Raw genomic sequence first — 20,847 nt, forward strand, 5'->3', positions numbered from 1 at the left:
TGCAAATATCAATACTGGAGTCTTCAGATGAATTTAATTTTGAATTGAGTTTGAATATTATCACGAGCCGGAGTAGTATGTTAGGAAAACCTAAAAAAATAGCAGAGTTTGACCAGACTGCAAACCAAAGTTGGGGTATTTAAGGTAGCATGAAGCTAATAGAGATTACTTTTGACTGACTTACACACTTTTGACTATCCATGGTCATGAATACCAGTTACAAAATAATTTACAAAAAAGAGAGGGAGAAGTGTAACTTCTTTTTTGTTTTGTTGACTGTGATACTTTTCTATCCTTTTTAAGATGTGCACAAAAATCATTGAGAAGAATGCAAATCCTGAGTGGAACCAGTTGGTAAACATGCAGGTTAAGGTAAGAAACTTGATGATATAGGACACTCAACTGAATGCACTATATTTGCAATATATTCCAAATGATCACATCTGTGTCCTTTTTGTTAGTTCCCGTCAATGTGTGAGCGCATCAGACTTACTATGTTTGACTGGTAAGTTCCAGATTTACCAATATTTGTTTTTATTACAAATTGAAATGTGACCTGTGGGAAGAGCTTCCTTCTGTCTTACATAATATTTAACTAAATTTTATCCCAATACTTCCCTTTTGCCAGGGACCGCTTCTCAAGCAATGACGCTATAGGAACCACTTACTTAGATTTGACCAAAATAGCATCTTCTGGTGGGGAAATTGAAGGTAATGATTCTGCCTTGCAACTGGTAAACGGTATGGATGACACATCAAAACAATAATAATTGTCTCATGGCAATACTTTTTGAAATTGGATTTAGTTTTTAATTACTCTGTTCTTTAAGTGTCAGTGATAATCAAGCACTACCAAAAATGGCTTTGAATTTGCTTGACTCCTGTGTGTACATTGGTTCAATATACATTACATACTTTACATTAACACATTTACTGCAAGTCATGTGACTTACTTTTTACGGTAATTCTTTTATATTATGTACATTTGAGGCACGGTTTTGTTTTTAAATCTGAAATTAATCTTTAAAATGTGGTTTCTTTAGCAGAGCCTCTTGAAAATGGAGATCTTCCAGGAAATGATGGTATTTAAGTATATCATTATCTAGACTTATCACACAGTTTGAGGATTATAACTAGTTTAGATTCTAAACTGCAACTTTATTCTCCTCAGTAGACAGAGTTGGGACTGAGGTTGGGTTTCTCCCAGCTTTTGGCCCTTGTTACCTAAACCTTTATGGGAGTCCAAGAGAATTCTCTGATCTTCCAGACCAGTATGAGGAGCTTAATTTGGGAAAGGTAAATGGCATGTATTAATTCACACTTGCAGTTGTTAAATGTGCAGTTCCAGTGCAATAGCTGTTTGCAATAGCTCACCTTAAAATGATATTAAGATTAGTTATTGTTTACATTACACCAATAATTTCTTAGATAATTGGTTTATGGGTAGGCTTGGTCTCATACTCAGAATCAACATTTGTGGCTGTAGTTAAGGTGACTAATAGCGCACGTGTGTGTGTGTGCGTGTTTGTGTGTGTGTCACAGGGTGAGGGGGTGGCATACAGAGGAAGGGTTCTTATTGAACTTTCCACTCGGCTGGATGAAAAGGTTGAAAAAAATGTGGATGATCTCTCCAGTGATGACATTTTAGTAGCACAGGTAATGGCCTGTTGTCCAGATTTTCCAAACATACTTTTCTACTTCTCCAAACATGTTTTGAGCCATGTTATCATATCATGTTAAGACAGTTTCATTCATTTGGAGTGAGAAGTATTGTTGAATGTTCCTCTGTGAGCAGAAATACCAGCGGAAGAGGAAGTACTCTCTGTGTGCGGTGTTCCACAGTGCTTGCATGCTCCAGGAGCCTGGAGAACCCATCCAGTTTGAGGTCAGCATTGGCAACTATGGCAACAAGATGGATTCCACATGCAAGCCTCTGGCCTCTACCACTCAGTACAGCTGTGCTGTGTTTGATGGTGAGAGGCTTATTACGGGTTCTGGGATAATTGTGTTACATGTTTGGCTACACAAGTCAAAGTTTAAAAGCCTATTGTCTGTGCTTTTGTCACAGGAAATCGCTACTACTATTTGCCCTGGGCTAACACAAAGCCAGTGGTTATCCTCACATCCTTCTGGGAGGACATAAGTCACCGTTTGGATTCAATGAACATTATTCTCTTCATTGCTGACAGACTGGTATGTGTTTAACAGCACTCTATTCACATCACTGAAATGATCATGATGGCTTTGATTAGATATTGAAGGGCAGTCACATCAAGTTAGTGTTTTTAATATTATTGATGTCCAAAAAACCCAAAAACATGTATCTGAAAATTGTATATTTTCAGTAGAAGGCTGTTAAATTTTAATAGAATTGAATATGAAGTACACAAATACTGTAGAAAAATGTAAATCAGGAAATAATGGAGATACCTGATTTTCTGTGAACAATGGCTCTATGTTGAAAGAAGCAAAAATATGCTACATGTTGTAATGTTACAATATTTTTGCAAATCTGGAATTTAGTCCATAGATTACAACCCTACACAAAATAACAAAACAGTGTGATAGTTTCTGTTCTGCTTATCTTCACTAGCAAGCCAATGTCACCTCTCTGAAGACAGCCATATTGGCGAAGGTTCCTGAGACACGCTTAGCTGAAATCTGGCTGAAACTCATCAACCAGCTTATTGAAGACCTCTCAAGGTAAGACCTCAGAAGCTCCAGCCTCATCATCACTTACCTAGAACATGTTTAATCACTATGTGACTCCCGGTAACTATTGTAGCATGCTACTACATATTCCGGTTGTTTATCCATTTCCATTGATGTTATTCAGTTGCTGTAAACTCTGCCATTGTTTTTATCAGTTTCCAGTTACCTGATCTGGAGGGTAAGGCTAACCTTAGTGCTCTAGATATCCAAATCAAAAACTTACGAGACAGAGCCATTGTGGGCATCAGAGACGCAGCCCACCGCTTGAGGGAGGAGGCCACTGATGTTAAAGCCACCCTCTCTGATATAGAGGAGTGGCTAGAGCGCCTGCAACAAATCGCAGAAGAGGTTACAACATTTATATTTTTCATTCTGCTGTAACTATTATTTCTAGTAACTATTGGATGATTAAAAGTAATATTAACACAAATGGAAAAAATGGGTGCGTGGAGCTTTGTAGTATTTATGGGGTGGTACTTTTGTCAGTTAACTTCAAAATTTGCAGTTTTTGCAAAAATAAAAATAGCATAGATATAAAGAGCATTAGAATCATTTGCTTTAATTTTATTTTGATGTGCCCTCCAGTTGTCTCTGGTATGGTATGCATGCCATTATTACAAGCTTGGTGGTCTATAAAAGGCTGAACCCATCTAATATTTGAATTTGTATTGTTTCCTAATGCATATTACCAAAGGAACTGTATAAATGAGGTCATAAAGAGATATTTGTCTTCTGATGCAGCCTCAGAACAGTATGCCCGATATTATCATATGGATGCTGAGAGGAGAGAAGCGTATAGCCTATGCTCGCATCCCAGCCAACCAGGTGCTCTTCTCCACCCACAATGAACAGGCTACTGGAAAACACTGTGGCAAAACACAGACCATCTTTATGCAGGTAATGGGCAAAATTTTAGTAAAACTCTGCAGTAAACAGTATTTCATTCATTTGACTGTATACACTGTTATTAAACATGTCATTCGTGATATCTCCATGGGTATTATACCTGCCTGAATTTGCAAGCCAGTACCCAGTCTATTCTCTGACATGTTGTTTCCAGTACCCAATGGATAAAAATAAAGGAGTGAAGATTCCTGTGCAGCTGCGTGTAAATGTGTGGCTGGGCCTGTCAGCTCATGAAAAGAAGTTCAACAGCTTTGCAGAAGGATCATTCAGCGTCTTTGCAGAAATGGTAATAGTCCCATGTTTATTACAAGTTTATTTAATGTCAAAAATAATGAAAGCACGTAGAATCCACAATTTTAACAGAATTTTTCCACTGATTGCATTGAAATATGATGTATTTGCATAAATAAAGGTTTAACATCAGTATAATTGCTTATCCTTTCATCAGTGTTCAGATTATTCTGATATTGTGTTGCAAATAAAAGCACTACAGGATGATTTCACAAACATGGATAAATATATTCTCCATTAGACTTGTTTGCTGTCCAGGTAACTGACCCTACATTTATAATACATGTCAGATTTTAGAACACATTTTGGTGATTTCTGCTTTTGAAACTCCGCTGATGCCTGTCTATAATGACACTGCAGTGGCACAGCAGGAAGTGTCGCAGTCACGCAACTCCAGGGACCCGGAGGTTGTGTGTTCGGGTCCCGCTCTTGGTGACTTGATGTGTCCTCCCTGTGTCCAAAAACACACATTGATTGGTGGATTGGTGACTCGAAAGTGTTCATGGGTGTGTGTCTCCCTGCGAGTGACTGGCGCCCCCTCTGGGTGTGTTCCTGCCTTGCGCCCAGTGATTTCGGGTGGGCTCCAGGGCCACCGCAACCCTGAACTGGAAAAGCACTTACAGAAAACGAATGAGTTACTTATTGATTTAATGTTCTTTAATTGAATAAATATTTTCACAGTGTAGTAATGAAACTTCAGTTTGCTTGACTAAGATCCAATTATGTGTTTCATTGTCCATTAATGCAATAGTTCATATTGAACTGTCACGGGGGTGTGAAGAGTAGATTCAGGGAGGCGGACACACTTGCTACAACACGGAATTTTAATAAAGAAATAACAAAACAAACGAACTAGACGAGAAACACGAAATAACATTAACGAGCAGGAAACAGGGCAAGCTAGAGATCACACATTACAAAACACAAACGAACTAAAGGGTCACGAAAGGAGTAAGAGAATGAACGAGGAACGAGAAACCACAGACGAGAAACACTACGAAGAAACGTGAGCGTGAAACAAACACAATGAAACCATGAAACAAACAAAGAGAGAAAATCAAACAGACAAAATCAAAATGACCGATACCAGGAAGTGAGGGAAGAGGGCTTAAATACATGAACTTAACAAGAAACAGCTGAAACGGATAACAAGGGAAACGATGAGGAGGCGGAACAAAGGCGGAGCTAGAGTGAAACATAAACAAAGCCATGTGCAGAGACAGGAAAACAGGGAAGAGAGAGCCAAATAGAAAGGGGAAAACAAAGCAGAAAGTGTCAAGATGTGACATGAACATTGTGAAATAACGTTTTATTAGCTATTGTCACAAGTCAATGTATGAGTGAGAAATAATTAACAAGGAGGGTTAACGCCTACAAATCTAAAGTGGATCATCCAAATAAAATGTATGCTTTCTGTGGGATTGCTCTCTTACAGTATGAGAACCAGGCTCAGGTATTTGGGAAGTGGGGCACTACCGGCCTGGTGGGCCGCCATAAGTTCTCGGACGTGACGGGGAAAATAAAGCTGAAGCAGGAGTGTTTTCTGCCCCCGCGCGGCTGGGAGTGGGAGGGAGAATGGTACATAGACCCAGAGCGAAGGTGAGCTGTACTTACTGCAGATTACACATTAACCCTTCAGATCTTTCATGTGATTAGGAATTTGTTGATTGTGATATTTGAATAATGACTCTGCAGCTAGAAACATCCTGTAAAAGAATATGTGTGGGTTCAAGGGTCTTGTAAAACTCCCTGAGACGTTTGCACTATTCAGCTTACAATCAAAGGAAATGGTGGCTGTTGGCTTAAATGGGCAGTTGGCATGAGGTTCCTACACATTCAGTCAACCAGGCTCTCTGTCTCTTTCACTCTGCTTTGTTTATACAGTCAGCTCAGATCATAAACACACTGTGAGTGCCCTGTTCTGACCCCACACATCCCTCCCTCAGCTACACACTATTAAAAGCCTCAGTCGGAAATGAATGCGTGTTTGAAAGAGTGTGTGCAATAGAGTCACATTTTCAGTGCTTGGAAAAGAAAAACACAATTCCCTGGCTTAATTAAACACACACACACACAAACAAACAAGGCTAAACTTCAATTATAAATCAATAAAATAGTGTTTACTTATACAAACCTATGCAATTTTAAGCGTGGCAGATATGTCCAAATGCATTTTTATGTACTGTTTATGTAGTTACAATCTCATAAACATGATTTTATTTATATATATGTATTAATGAATAAAATACATATTCATAAATGTAATGACTTGGTAGAAGATTGGTAGAAGCAGATAGAAACTGTACATAATAATTTGGAAAGGAATGTGCATTTGTGAATTTGTAATCACAGTTTTTATTATAATATGATCCTCTTACAATGATGGTACTCTGGCAACATTCGTGGGTTTCAGCTTATTAATAGGGAGCTTCAGATGAGTTTGCAATTACTTAAAGTGCTGTGTAACAGAGAGGGAAGTAACAAGTAATAAAAGTAACAAGTAACAACAACATTTAAATAGATTCTACTATTTTGCTCTTGTGAATAAATGTTGGTCGTCCAAGACTTTGTTATGAAAGTGTGAGTAGATATAATAAAAACAGGGCATATGTATGACCCCTTAGTTATAAATCAATCTTCTGTGTGTGTGCGTGCGTGTGTGTGTGTGTGTATTTACATTTAAATCAGTCTTCTGACAGAGGCTGATGCAGGGCACACAGAGTTCGTGGATGAGGTGTTTCAGAATGAGAGCCGCTTCCCTGGAGGAGAGTGGAAGCCAGCGGCTGAGCCCTACACTGACGTGGTAAGCAGCTCACAGGATAAGACCTCTGATTGTCTTTCACTGTACTCGCTGTCATTAAACTTCAAAGCAGAAGTGCTGAAAAACAATACATACCCAGCAGGGTTTATTATCTCCGTAATGTGTGTCCACACTCTTATCTGAACAATAACAACCCTAAAACTGCCCACTGTAAAAATCCAGGCTTCCAGTCTAGACACAATGCTCTTCTGAATTTTCCCATGTTAGTTGTCCGCGACACAGAGCAGGTGCTGTAATTTGAGCTCGCTGTCAAACAATGGCTGAGGCAATTAAACAGAACTCAGCAGCTGGATGAGGATGGTGAAAAGCAGAGTGTTGTGCAGGGTGAAAATGATGTGGTGTTTGTGCTTTGCAGAATGGAGAGAAGGCCCAGAGTCCACAGGAGATTGAATGTCCTCCAGGTTGGAAGTGGGAGGGGGAATGGACTTTTGACAGCAACAGAGCTGTGGATGAGAAAGGTTTGAGAATGTCATTTCTGAAAAATTGTGTATATAAAAATTCTGTATATAAACTGTATATTATACTGAATTAGTTTGATATATTGAGGTACCGTAGTTTAACTGATTGATGACAAGACCCTAGATTTCAGTGTTGTATATTTTTTGTGTTCCTTCCTTCTGCGTAGGCTCTAAACACACCACAACCCTGAATAGGATGAAGCGGTTAAAAAAATCAATGAATAAATTAATACAAACATCTCTCTACGCTGCCTTTATTGTTTTATAAACTAGCTTAACGTCTGAGTGAGCTACATTTAGAATTAAATTTAAATCAATAATGCTGCTATAAAAGGCCGTGTGCATTATGTTCCTACTGATATGCTCACTTGTTGTTTATGGAAAAAAAATTGTTTTTTGCCTGTGCTTGTACAGAAGAAAGGTGCTGAAGGGTATGTTGTGTTTTTGTTGGTTGACTTCAGGTTGGGAGTATGGCATCACTATTCCTCCAGAAGATAAGCCCAGCTCCTGGGTCGCAGCAGAAAAGATGTACCACGTCCATCGCAGGAAGAGACTTGTACGGCCCCGTAAGAAGATGGCAAATGCCCCCACCTTAGAGGTAAATTACTTATAATTCAGCCATTGTTCAGAACCTATGACCTAATATACCTGTGATTCATGCTCATGGTGTCAGACATGTCTCTCGTGTCTGTGGTTCAGCTGACGTTTGTGTTTGTCACTAACAGTGTCAAGGTCACAAGAAAACAAAGTGATTGTAATCTGAAGGCGAACAGCATTGCAAGTCAAAAGACCTTATAATCAAAATGGACTAAGTGGTAGTATTAACATAAGAGTAATAATATATATAGAAATGAGTATGCTATTAAACTGAGCGACTGAACAGATATATATTTCCATCTGATGTGGTATTTCCAAGTCCAATGTAATGCACAGCTTTATATGCAAACCTTTACTTTGATGGTGTGATTTGCTTGTAATTAACAAGCTTGAATAAGTCATGTTGTCTTTTATGTTTTTTGTCTCGTCAGATTCTGTAATTGCAGCATGACTTAAAATATCAGATACTGAAAAATAGCCCTGTGTACATTTTAATATCATCTAGGTCATAGTCAAACTTGATTTTTTTTTAGACATGAGATTTTTCTTTTTTTTTTAAACAAAGAATACATTTTAATGCTAAAAAATCCCAACAGAAGAAAGAATCAGGAGATGGCTGGGAATATTCTTCCCTGATTGGCTGGAAGTTCCACAGGAAGGAGCGGTCCTCAGATACATTTCGCCGTAGACGCTGGAGGAGGAGGATGGCCCCAGCTGACAATGTGGGCTCCTCAGCCATTTTCAAACTGGAGGGGGCACTGGTGAGAATGTTATCCATTCTGCTCTCATGATAATTATTATTCTAAATGTATCAGATTTGACTGCGTCCATATTATAAAACCATCAATATAGCACAAACTGACCATGGTGTGAACCTGCTTTGTGCTCAGTGGTTCTGGGATGGCTTGTTACCCAGCGTGACCCTGATTAGGATGAAACTGTTACAGTTAATGAGTGAATTTGTTTGTTTTTTTAACAACAGCAACACCTGGCTATATTTTACCTAGTTTATTTCATTGGTTTTGCCTTTTAGGGTGTTGATATTGATGAAAAAACAAGCAAGAAGGATGCAGCCAAGCTTTTTGGTGCCAACACACCCACAGTTTCCTGCATTTTCAGCAGTAAGTACAGCATTGATTCATGCCACTTAATTAAAGTATTGTGTAACAGATTCCTGCTGCTGATTTACCCTAAGTCCCACACACCACTCCCTTTCCTCTGAGGAAGTGTGGGCTGCATGAAATAAGCTAGATTAAAAAGCTGCTAGAGGTGCCAATTCATATGCTGAATGGCCCTGATTAAATAATGAAATTACTTGAATTCCTTTAGCAAAATTCTAGAGTGCAGCCGACAAGTGTATTATTGCAACCATATTGCTCCTGCAGTATTTAAAAAAGCACTTTAAAAAACGTTAATTTGCCATGAAAGAGAAGGAAGGATTCAAGCATCATAATGTAATAATAGCTCTATTTTTCATTATTAGTATTTTACATTAGACATGTTTTGGCGATAATTCACATATTCTGAAATAGCTATTAATATTTTCAGAGTCTTACACCTACCACCTTAGGGTGTATGTGTATCAAGCCAGACACCTTCTTCCAATGGACAAAGACAGCTTTTCAGGTGAGGAATTTTCCTTAACTTCCAAATGAATTGCAAAATGTACTACTGCTTTTAATGGAGTCGTAACGTATGTGCGTAGCACTGTAGTTGTTAGGTCATTTGCATTTGGTTTTCCTACAGATCCCTACTGCCATGTGTCTTTTCTTCATGTAAGCAAAACCACAGAGATCATTAAGGCCTGCCTCAACCCCACATGGGATCAGACGCTCATTTTTAATGATATTGAAATCTATGGAGAGCCACAGACTACAGCTTATAATCCGCCCAATATAGTCCTAGAGCTTTTCGACAGTGACCAAGTGGTATGGATTAACTTTTTATTACAACTTTTTTACATCTGCCAATGTGTCATTTTTAAATGCTTTCTATGGGTGTTGGCACTAATGCTGAAAATAGCGCTGAAATATTTACTGATAGCGTTAATTAGATAACAGTGTGAGAAAATGCACTTGGCAGGATGAGACAATTATGTTCATTCAGTGATGTGTTGCAGGGCAAAGATGAGGCTATGGGCAGGTGCGTCTGTCCCCCAGTGGTAAAACTAAATCCCAGCTCACCAGTGACCCCAAAGCTGCTCTGGTTTCCTGTCACCATGAAGGGCCGGAATGCTGGAGAGATGTTGGTGGCAGCCGAGCTGTTGCTGAAAGATAAGGTATGTTATGATCAGTGACCTTCATCTGCAGGGACCTTATTGTATTTAGTTGTCATTCTAGCGATGGCCTGAGCTAAAGCGCTAATAAAGAATTATACATGTTAATTCTGCATGTACAGGACTGGGCAAAGTCTAGCTATCATAGAAAATAAAAATATTTAGTAAAAATGTAGGCGATTGATCTGCACAGTGAATATTTATTTCTTTTTAAATAGTAATATAGTAATAAGCACAAATAATAGAATAAATAAAACTGTTCTTATTTGTATCATTTACGATCAAGATCCATTATCCAGTCTATTTAACCATTCATTATATTCATTTAATTATTATGCTGCTTTTTAACAAATGCCTGAATTTAACAAGTCACTATGACCTTATAGGTGTTAATGTATATGTATATAATAATGTTCAGTTCTAAAGCACTGTAAAGTTACAGACAGAACGTTGTGACAAGATAAATACATTTTAACAACTTTAATATCTGCTTAAGCCATTTGCACAGTGCATGCCCTGTAATGTAATTTATACAGTATTCATGTTATCCACTCCTTAAAGCAATTTTGTGTGTGTGTGTGTGTGTGTGTGTGTGTGTGTGTGTGTGTGTGTGTGTGTGTGTGTGTGTGTGTGTATGTTACTTGTTTAATCTGTTAATATGTATGGTATACTTGTTAGAGAAAGGTGGTAAGGGGGGTGTTTGAACCTTTAATAGGGGCTCAGTGGGGTCATAAATGCCTTCACGTGCTCAGACCAGAGACTACGAGCGACTCTAGGGCAAGAGTGTATAAAACACACATTTGAAAAAAGTGTTCCTGTAGTAGTATGAAGTTGATCATGAAGTTTCCTGCAGGACTCTGGTCAGTCATGACTTTGTCTTTGTATAATTCAGTAATATGTTAATGCCTTCAGTATTTAAATGGTGTGAAAAAGCATCCTGCCCACATCTGATTCTATTTGACTTGATGTATGTTGTGTGAACACAGAGAAAATGTTACTCTTGGGTTACTTTCAAGATTCATCATTCCCAGAAAAACAGAACACGTGGCTCAAAAATAAATAAATAAATAAATAAATGAACTGTTACAGGAGAAGGAATAAACATGTACTTTTAGTGGAAGTTAATGTAGAAAGACTTTTTCTTGAGTTGTTTTAGACCTTTAAGATGGAAACCAGTCATCAGGACCTTCTGACCATTTGACACTGTGTAAACTTTTGTTAACAGTTTAGTTCTGATTTTGTTAACTTCAGGTGAAAGCTTTTGTCTTGTTCTTCTGTGTCCAGGCAAATGAGTCTGAAATGCCCCTGCTTCCTCCCAGAAGAGCTGAGAATTTATATATGGTGCCTCAGGGGATCAGGCCTGTAGTGCAGCTTACTGCCATTGAGGTAAAACAGTCAAGCACATCATCCACATCCTCACATGGCAGGCAAGAAGGAGGCAGCTACCTAATTACCTACACTGAGCATTCCTTCAGCTCTGTGTGTGTGTGTGTGTGTGTGTGTGTGTGTGTGTGTGTGTGTGTGTGTGTGGGTGTGTGTGTGTGTGTGTTTATGGACTTTATAGATCCTGGCCTGGGGTTTGAGGAACATGAAGACCTATCAGATGGCTGCTATTTCCTCTCCCAGTCTCATCGTGGAATGTGGAGGACACACTGTTCAGACTGCCGTCATCAAAAACATCAAGAAAAACCCAAACTTTCCTGGATCAATTTTGTTCTTGAAAGTGGTATGGTCCAGATAAACCTGTAACATAAATCTGTATTTAAAAATAGTTAAACATCACTTCAGTAGAGCAAAATGCTTAGAATAATTCAGCATCCATTTTTTTGTTCATTGTCAATTATTGATTTTAATATGATATTCATTTATTATAAAATTCCCTATTTACTACTGTAAGTTGCTATGTAAATTCAGTAAGGCCTTACATAACTCTTGGGTCAGGAATGATATTGATGCTTTCTATGACATTGATCTTGGTAGACTCCTCTTACATAGTTCTGAACTGTGCAGAGGTTTGCAGACCCTCCTAATTATTAGTGAATTCAGTTATTTTAGGGTTCACCAATATCAGTACCCAGCCTGACTAACTGTGATCCTCACAGAAATGTTACAATATCTAAAGAACAGTTTTCACAGATGAGAGAAGCAAATGGTGCTCAAGACATGATGCTTTCTAACACTTTTAATTTAAAAAGAAATGATAGATGATCAGGTCAACAGACAGGTGCAGAAGGTTGTGTCTCTGTCACACAGCTCCAGGGATTGGAGGTTGTAGGTTCAAGTTTGGGTGACTCCAGACCCCTGGTTAAGCGGTTACACACAATGAATGAATGAATGTACAGAATCATTCATATAAATTTCTCTCAATTTTCATAAGTTTCAGTAATCAATTACATGAATGTGCATTTGTAATGTTTCAAAATTTCTATCAACTACATATTGACTTGTATTTGTGCTTTCTTTACTCTTTACTCTGTACTCTGTGTGAAAACATATTTTACTCCATAGCTTCTCCCCAAAGAAGAGATGTACACTCCACCTATTGTGCTTAAAGTGATTGACCACAGACCCTTTGGCCGGAAGCCTATTGTTGGACAGAGCACTATAGACTCCCTGGAGGAGTTCAGGTGTGATCCGTACATAAGCACTGTTGAGGTCTCCAGGACTGCAAGAGGTACAGAGGCTGTTTATAATTTTTGTTATATTCTGATTTCAAAACAAAACCCAGGATCCCTGTCATAACACTTTTTATTCCCTGTGTGTTTCTTGTCTCAGTGGCTATGATGGCATCAGCCCCTAGAGATGTAATTCTTGACATAGAAGACAGAAGACCAGTCCTAGTCAGTCAGGTGAAAGTTATCATTGTCTGAATATACCCACCAACTCCAACAGCATGTTTATGTACAGTAACTACCATGTCCTGTTTCAGAAACAGTAAACAGATTAATATATCCTTGCATTTATTTATTCCTTTATTTATTTATTGTCCCCTTTGCTTTTGTCTCTACAGCCTGTTGAAAAGGTATGTTTTTACATGAATGTGTCTTTTCATTATCACTTTTCCTATGTAATCTGACGTCTTAGAACAGTGGTTCTCAAACTTTAGATCAAGTACCACCTATCACTCCTGTGAATGTCTTGCCTGAATATTTGTAATTTGCAGACATTACATGAAGATATTCTAAAATAATTACTAAAAATTATAGAGCGAATACAAATAATTAGGCTTAAACTAACTGATTCCTGCTCCGGGTGACTGTCTGTGAGGAGTGCTCCGGTTTCCTCCCACAGTCCAAAAACACATGTTGGTAGGTGAATTGGTGGCTCAAAAGCATCCGTGTGTGTGAGTGAATGTGTGTGTGTGTCTGTGTTGCCCTATGAAGGACTGGCGCCCCCTCCAGGGTGTGTTCCTGGCTTGTGCCCAATGATTCCAGGTGGGCTCTGGACCCACCGTGACCCTGAACTGGATAAAGCGGTTACAGATAATAAATGAATTAATTAATGAATACATGTATGAGAACATATAGAATTTTGAGGAAGTAAGCATTTTGAAAGAAATCAAAATGTGAAGAGAACGACCAGTTTAATAGACTGTGGGTGAAAACTGAGCGGAGCTTGAAGCAGGTGCTCACAGCGGCTCTCAGCACTTGTATCAGTAGGTGAAGGAGGTGCGGCGTTGTTAATCAGTGTTTTAGGACTCTAATTATGCAATGATTGGACACATCGTTTTTCCTCAGTTAAGCGCTTTCTCTATTTATGCCTCTAGATTTAGTATTTCGTGGGGTTGTTTTTCTCGTTTCCACTTTGCCGTTTTTGCAATAAAACCCAAATTACTCTGTCTCTAGCCTTTGCTTACATTTAGTAAGAAGCTGAAACTGGGTTTTCTTTACATGGATTTTGCAAAACACTGGGAGATCTCTTTCCCTCCCTGGAAAAAGAAGCGAGAGAAACCCTGCACGAGCCCCTCTCTTACAGACGTACTGAACTACTGTTTCTTCGTAGCTCTGATTTCTTTTTACACAAACTACATTTACACAAACTAAGTTTCAGATTTTCAGTTATTCATTAATTTTTTTATTAAGTAGTCATTTTTTTGAGGTCACCTGGCATACCACCACTTTCTGCTTCATGTACCACTAGAGGTATGCGAACCACAGTTTGAGAACCACTGTCTTGGAATATGAAACAGAATTAAGATTTTGCCGTTTAGAAAATAACCTGCATCAAATGATCACTTCCGCGATTCCAAACTAAACCTAGGTGGAAGAAGCTGTGGACTGGTGGAGTAAATTCTTTGCCTCTATTGGAGAGCATGAGAAGTGTGGCCCATATCTTCAGAAAGGTTATGCCACCTTAACAGTAAGTCACTAGGTACTTTCTCATTGTCCCAGAATGCATTTTGCAGAGCACACTGATGTCTGCAACAAGCTCCTCTGTATTTCAGGTCTACGAGAACGAACTTGAAATGGTGCCAGATTTCCATGGGCTGACAGATTTCTGTAACACTTTCAAACTGTACAGAGGAAAGGCTGAGGATGATGAGGAGGACCCCTCTGTAGTGGGGGAGTTCAAGGCAAGTGTTGTTTGAATGACCACAATCTGTGTTTTAGAAAAAGCCGTTAAACTGAAAGTTTTCTTTGCTGTGTGCCACTTTAAGGTGCAAGATTTTTCAGTGAAATCTGAGCTGAGCTGCTATAAAGGAGAATGGCTGGGCAAATGCCCTGCAGAGACATTTGATGTTAGGGTGCCATCTGCTGGTGATAGTTGTAAGAGTGAACATTGTATTCATCTAAAATCAGCAGTTTGTTTTAGTTTAACATTATAAAGGCTCTTGACTACATTCTTTATACAAATGTGCCACAGAGCATTATGAGGAATACAGTAGGAAAATCATGTTCATTCATATCTCTCTTATCATTTATAATAAATGAGTTAGAATTCGAGTTTTCTTTGGCCCTGGTCTCAGTCAAATAAGTCAAAGTTGCAATTGTTAGTAAACACAATGCAGCTGTATCTTCAAAGTGTTCTGAAAAGTAAATGCTATGCTTTAATACAAGTCTCTGTATGTGCTGACAGGGTTCATTCCGAGTATACCCCTTATCAGATGACCCTGATGTACTTGCACCTCCCAGACAGTTCAGAGAGTTACCTGAGAGTGGACCTCAAGAATGCCTGGTCAGAATCTATGTGGTGCGATGCATCGACCTACAGCCCAAAGACAACAATGGCATGGTGAGTATTTAAAGACCACAGCTATGAAATCCTGAAAGTTTATTGCATGAGAAACTCAACATGTCCTTGGTGGATTTCTCTGTGTTTATATACTTGCTCTTTTTAATTTAGTGTGATCCATACATTAAAATTTCTCTGGGAAAGAAAGTCATTGATGACAGAGATCACTACAAACCCAACACCCTAAACCCTGAGTTTGGAAGGTGAGAGCTTGATCGTTTCTGTATAAAGGAGAAAGATTGTAAAATATACTGATATATGGTCTAATACAAGCGGTTTTAATTTGCAGAATGTTTGAAATGTCCTGCTTTATTCCACAAGACAAGGACTTGAAAATTAGCATCTATGACTTTGACTTGTTAAGCCGTGATGAGAAGGTTGGGGACACAGTTATTGATCTTGAGAATCGACTCCTCTCTCGATTTAATTCACAGTGTGGTCTACAACAGACGTATTGCGTGTAAGTGTCATTAACTTAATTCAAATCACTCTGCGTTTATCTGCATTATAGTACTGCATATATATATATATATATTATTATTATTATTATTATATATATTTGCAGTCTGAATTCTATGTGATGTGCCCTGAACAGGTCAGGAGTAAACCAGTGGAGAGATCAGCTTAAGCCTTCTCAGATCTTGCATAATATTTCCAGACTGAGAGGACTGCCTCCTCCACAGGTTGCTGAAGATGGTAGTTCACTTTCCTTTGGAGGGCGAGACTACGACCTGCATGACTTGGGTATGACTGTTCCACTGTGCATACCTCTGTTTTTTTTAAAGATGCAACAGAAATGTATTTGATAAGAAAAGATATGTATGGGGTCGAGAGTTTGGCTTTCCATCCCTAAATAACCACTTACAGCACTCAGAAAAATATACAAAATATATTTACATTTTTCTGGATCACTGACTTATACATTTATAGACATTTTGCAAATGTCAAAGGTTTTTTTTCAATAGTTATTTGTCATAATACTATAAAGATTGATGAACATTGTCATATTTCCGTATGTGGCTCATGACACTGTATAAAATACCTTATATAATACTTACCAAGCGACACGACATAGCTGGAAACAGCTGTATACATCCTCCAGTGTGATTATTTTTATTATTTATTTTTTTATGTTACCTGTATAAATCAGATATTTTGCCTGAATCACCACTTGCATGAAATGCCAGTGCTTAGCCAGTGTCACTATTACAGGGTCTGATAGTGGCTGTTTCTGTGTACTGTTGTATTAATAGAGGCCAGTAAAGTGCTCCACCAGCATCTGGGTCCACCCAAGGAGCGAATCTGCCTGCATGTTTTGCGGAAACAAGGCCTTGTGCCTGAGCATGTCGAAACTAGGACCTTGTACAGCTCCTATCAGCCAACACTGTCTCAGGTGTGTCCACAAACATGCACTACACAATCTCAGTCTTCTAACTGCTCTCGCCTGGGCATGTTTAAAAGCACAACCATTTCATCAAGCCTGGATGCATTCTCATATCTAACATATATTGTATATATCTCTGCATCAGTGTCATTGGCCATCTCAGTGGTGTCATGGGTGTCCCAGTCAAACTAATTAATAAATACTGTAATTCAAATTGTTTTCTGTATAAATATGATTCATTCATTTACTAATGAAAAATAAATTAAACATGTTAACCAGGTGTGTTTACAGCCATCTCATTTACACTGGCTCTCTGTTAACAGGGAAAAATTCAGATGTGGGTGGATGTGTTTCCTAAAAGTCTCGGCATTCCTGGACCTCCAGTGGACATCACTCCTCGCAAAGCCAAAAAGTAAGATACAGCAAAATTATTCTTCATTGCCCTGATAATTTGACCAAATAAATGTCTTGTGTGCCAGGTCTCATGTTCCTCTGCTTTTTAAAGGTATTTCCTGCGTGTTGTTATTTGGAACACGTCTGATGTCATTTTGGATGAAACCAGCATTACTGGTGAACGCATGAGTGATATCTATGTAAAAGGGTAAGGATCAATTTAACGCTTTTAAATAAATAGGATACATAAGATTTAGAATACTGTAGAATTGCCAGGGAAATATGTGTGTATCATTTTAACTCATGAGCATTTCACATCCATTATAGTTTGTGTATGCAACTTAAATGTACCTAAGCAGAGTAAGCTAATATCGCAGTGCTGAGCAAATGTATAATCTACAGGTGGATGCCAGGTATGGAGGAGGACAAGCAGAAAACAGATGTCCACTACAGGTCTCTTGATGGAGAGGGAAATTTCAACTGGAGATTTGTCTTTGGCTTTGACTACCTCCCAGCAGAGCAGTTGTGCCTTGTGTCAAGAAAAGTGTGTACATTTCTTTAAAATGTGATAACTATTACAAATAACTGAATAGAATTATGGTGCAGCAGGTAGTGTCGCAGTCACACAGCTCCAGGGACCTGGAGGTTGTGGGTTCGATTCCCGCTCCAGGTGACTGTCTGTGAGGAGTTGGTGTGTTCTCCCCGTGTCCGTGTGGGTTTCCTCCGGGTGCTCCGGTTTCCTCCCACAGTCCAAAAACACACGTTGGTAAGTGGATTGGCGACTCAAAAAGTGTCCGTAGGTAGGTGTGTGTGTGTCTGTGTTGCCCTGTGAAGGACTGGCGCCCCCTCCAGGGTGTATTCCTGCCTTGCGCCCAATGATTCCAGGTAGGCTCTGGACCCACCGCGACCCTGAACTGGATAAGCGGTTACAGATAATGAATAAATGAACAGAATTTTAAGAATATTAAGAATATTGTGTGGATTGTCAGTAGTTATATGTCTGTTGTTTTCTAATGTAGTATTAAATAATGATATCTGATAATATAACCCCAGACTCACAATTTTCCAGTTAAATAATCCCAGCAGTAATGTTATCTACCCATATATTGTGTAAAATGTGTTTGTACAATGAAGTATTATTGTACGCTTATTTAACGGTATCAGTGTATTATTTAAATGTATTCTTTACCTTTTAACTCAAAACTACGAATCTGTTTGTGTCCAGGAGCATTTCTGGAGTCTTGACAAAACTGAGTTCCGGATTCCTCCCAAACTCACCATACAGATATGGGACAATGACAAATTTTCACTGGATGACTACCTGGGTAAATAAGTCTGTTTTTCTCCTATATTATGTTTATACATTCAACAGTGCAGAAAAAATGAAATGGCTTTTTTTGGGGGATATATATATATAACAAAACAGTATTACATGTTATTATACACATACAGTTTTTAAGACCCTGTGTAATTAATAAGCCATTTGTAGTCTTAATGTTGTCTTACACAGTGACCTTATGGAATGCAGTGAGTTCTTTTTTATTTTATATATCTGTAAATGTATGTCATTATTGACAAATTCAAATTTTAATATAAAACCATGTGTATCCACATTTTGCACAGACCTGATTTCTGCATTTGCTTGTGGGTCCATCCCTCCAGGGAAGGTTTAATTAAGGGATTTGAGTAATTAAAGCGGTTTGGATTGCAAATGTTTAATCTTCATGAATTACCTGCTGTAATAAGTGTTTATTGTTGTTTTTTTATATACTCAGTGACTCAGTGGTCTGTTTGGAAAAAAAAAAAGATTTTTCTTTCTCGAACAGGCACGGTAGAGCTGGATTTGATTCACCTCATGACTCCATCTAAAACCCCTGAGAAGTGCAGTCTGAACATGCTTACACAGGGAGCAGGCAAGAGCCCCCAGAACAAATCCCTCTTCGCCCAGAAGTCTGTGAAAGGCTGGTGGCCCTGTGTCATGGAGGAGGACGGCAAGAAAGTCCTAACTGTGAGTAAAGACCCTATGTGCACTCTATTCAAATGTAAATGTTTGTTGCCCCAGTCAAATTATATTTAATACTGTTTATGTTCTGAAAGTAATATGTTGCACCAAATGACTGCAGGTGGTCTGCAGGGCAACTGCAAATGTGATAAAAATTAATCCGTTTGGAACAGAAATGAATGACACAGATTGTGCATTGTTGTGTTGACAACAGTTGTGTACTATATGATGTTTTGTGTACTTCAGGGTAAAGTGGAGATGACTTTGGAGATTGTGGAAGAGAAGGAAGTGGATGAGAGGCCGGCTGGAAAAGGAAGAGACGAGCCCAACATGAACCCCAAGCTGGATCCTCCAAAGTAAGGATTTATTACCTTTCATCATGCAAAAGCATTGTAGGGCACACTTGTTTGATGCGACAGTAATGCTTATTGTACTCCTTCTTTCAACAGCCGGCCAGATACATCCTTCCTCTGGTTCACAAATCCATGCAAAACAATGAAATTTATTGTGTGGCGCAGATTCAAATGGCTCTTCATTGGTGGCATCATTCTCATACTAGTGCTCCTGTTTATAGGAATCCTGCTGTACTCTTTACCTGTGAGTTCTGTTCCATTGTTAGATTTTTCAGTGCTGGCACTTCTGTACAGTTTGTACAGTATGTGATGTAACAAAAAATGCATCTAAGAAATAACCTCACATGATTAAGCACATATTTGTTGTTTTTACAGAATTATATCTCAATGAAAATTGTGAAGCCTTTCTAATGGGAGACTACAGGATGGACATTGGAGACCACCACCAAAGATATTGAGCTCACAGGCAATCAGAAACACTTTTTTTTTTCATTTTATGTATTCTTTAGTAATGTTTGTCATCTGTTCAGAAATGTTGTTCAGTGTCATTTTAACTCGTCTATCACCAGAAACACACACCAAACTTCAAATGTATAGCATTACGAATATTTTCACTAATGAGCAACATATTTATCCAAGCAAAATATGCTGATTCAATGTTGTGTGTAATCATAAGCTCTGTGATCCTTAAACCAACTCACCTTTACTGATCTACAGGGGAACTATCCAAATCCAGCATACTACACTGTGTATATATATATATATGGTAATCCTGCACTGAATCATATACAACTGTACCAAAGCCCACACTGTCAAACTCCTCAAAAACAATAAATACAAGAGAAAAAAATACAAAGAATATCTCACCATGTGTGATTCTGTGTGTCATTGAGCTAGGAACTAAGATAGAAACAGATCAAATAGTAATAATTGTTCTTGGTGTTACTGGAATAAAAGGCACACTAGAAGCAAGATCAGTGTTCATTTTAGTCAAGGATCTGACTGTTATTTGATATGAACCATTTCTATTAATTTCATTAAATGGTTTTGTCCTTTGTATTTAGCTATTAAAACTGGCTTATGGTTGATTCGTTATCTTCCTAGTGGTGGATATTGTTAATGACATAGATCAGGCCCAAATAAACAAGCATTCCTCACTGGTGCTTCCTACATGTTATAGCACCTTTCACACTCACACCTACAGACACTTTTGAGTCGCCACTCCACCTACCAACGTGTGTTTTCTGGACTGTGGGAGAAAACCGGAGCACCCAGAGGAAACCCACGTAGACACCGGGAGAACACACCAACTCCTCACAGACAGTCACCCGGAGCGGGAATCGAACCCACAACCTCCAGGCCCCTGGAGCTGTGTGACTGCGACACTACCTGTAGCTTTGTTTACAGCTTTGTTTTAAAGGAA

At 38.7% G+C, this 20,847-nt stretch overlaps 1 protein-coding gene across 3 annotated transcripts in view; it reads left to right on the forward strand.

Moving 5' to 3' along the window:
• myofl (myoferlin like) overlaps positions 1 to 20,410 on the forward strand; it is a 33,454-nt gene extending 13,044 nt beyond the window's left edge. The window contains exons 14-54 of one of the 3 annotated variants that reach the window (XM_066678236.1): positions 304 to 372; positions 462 to 505; positions 629 to 711; positions 1,044 to 1,082; positions 1,172 to 1,296; positions 1,543 to 1,656; positions 1,796 to 1,973; positions 2,069 to 2,193; positions 2,594 to 2,703; positions 2,868 to 3,060; positions 3,454 to 3,609; positions 3,773 to 3,904; positions 5,345 to 5,508; positions 6,598 to 6,712; positions 7,086 to 7,188; positions 7,650 to 7,786; positions 8,382 to 8,546; positions 8,819 to 8,906; positions 9,334 to 9,411; positions 9,532 to 9,713; positions 9,905 to 10,063; positions 11,345 to 11,446; positions 11,625 to 11,786; positions 12,569 to 12,734; positions 12,836 to 12,909; positions 13,071 to 13,082; positions 14,321 to 14,419; positions 14,505 to 14,633; positions 15,137 to 15,292; positions 15,404 to 15,495; positions 15,582 to 15,752; positions 15,888 to 16,036; positions 16,546 to 16,685; positions 17,000 to 17,088; positions 17,182 to 17,277; positions 17,472 to 17,613; positions 18,295 to 18,394; positions 18,896 to 19,077; positions 19,318 to 19,427; positions 19,521 to 19,668; positions 19,800 to 20,410. In XM_066678236.1, coding sequence (XP_066534333.1) covers positions 304 to 372; positions 462 to 505; positions 629 to 711; positions 1,044 to 1,082; positions 1,172 to 1,296; positions 1,543 to 1,656; positions 1,796 to 1,973; positions 2,069 to 2,193; positions 2,594 to 2,703; positions 2,868 to 3,060; positions 3,454 to 3,609; positions 3,773 to 3,904; positions 5,345 to 5,508; positions 6,598 to 6,712; positions 7,086 to 7,188; positions 7,650 to 7,786; positions 8,382 to 8,546; positions 8,819 to 8,906; positions 9,334 to 9,411; positions 9,532 to 9,713; positions 9,905 to 10,063; positions 11,345 to 11,446; positions 11,625 to 11,786; positions 12,569 to 12,734; positions 12,836 to 12,909; positions 13,071 to 13,082; positions 14,321 to 14,419; positions 14,505 to 14,633; positions 15,137 to 15,292; positions 15,404 to 15,495; positions 15,582 to 15,752; positions 15,888 to 16,036; positions 16,546 to 16,685; positions 17,000 to 17,088; positions 17,182 to 17,277; positions 17,472 to 17,613; positions 18,295 to 18,394; positions 18,896 to 19,077; positions 19,318 to 19,427; positions 19,521 to 19,668; positions 19,800 to 19,835 — 4,914 coding nt within the window. In that variant the 3' untranslated portion in view covers positions 19,836 to 20,410. The remainder of the gene's footprint in view (positions 1 to 303; positions 373 to 461; positions 506 to 628; positions 712 to 1,043; positions 1,083 to 1,171; positions 1,297 to 1,542; positions 1,657 to 1,795; positions 1,974 to 2,068; positions 2,194 to 2,593; positions 2,704 to 2,867; positions 3,061 to 3,453; positions 3,610 to 3,772; positions 3,905 to 5,344; positions 5,509 to 6,597; positions 6,713 to 7,085; positions 7,189 to 7,649; positions 7,787 to 8,381; positions 8,547 to 8,818; positions 8,907 to 9,333; positions 9,412 to 9,531; positions 9,714 to 9,904; positions 10,064 to 11,344; positions 11,447 to 11,624; positions 11,787 to 12,568; positions 12,735 to 12,835; positions 12,910 to 13,070; positions 13,083 to 14,320; positions 14,420 to 14,504; positions 14,634 to 15,136; positions 15,293 to 15,403; positions 15,496 to 15,581; positions 15,753 to 15,887; positions 16,037 to 16,545; positions 16,686 to 16,999; positions 17,089 to 17,181; positions 17,278 to 17,471; positions 17,614 to 18,294; positions 18,395 to 18,895; positions 19,078 to 19,317; positions 19,428 to 19,520; positions 19,669 to 19,799) is intronic. The other 2 variants (XM_066678238.1, XM_066678237.1) reach the window with 2 other exon arrangements.
• Positions 20,411 to 20,847: the final 437 nt, after the last annotated feature.

The sequence above is a fragment of the Hoplias malabaricus genome, chromosome 8, assembly GCF_029633855.1.
Source record: "Hoplias malabaricus isolate fHopMal1 chromosome 8, fHopMal1.hap1, whole genome shotgun sequence".
In the NCBI taxonomy this organism is placed as follows: Eukaryota; Metazoa; Chordata; class Actinopteri; order Characiformes; family Erythrinidae; genus Hoplias; species Hoplias malabaricus.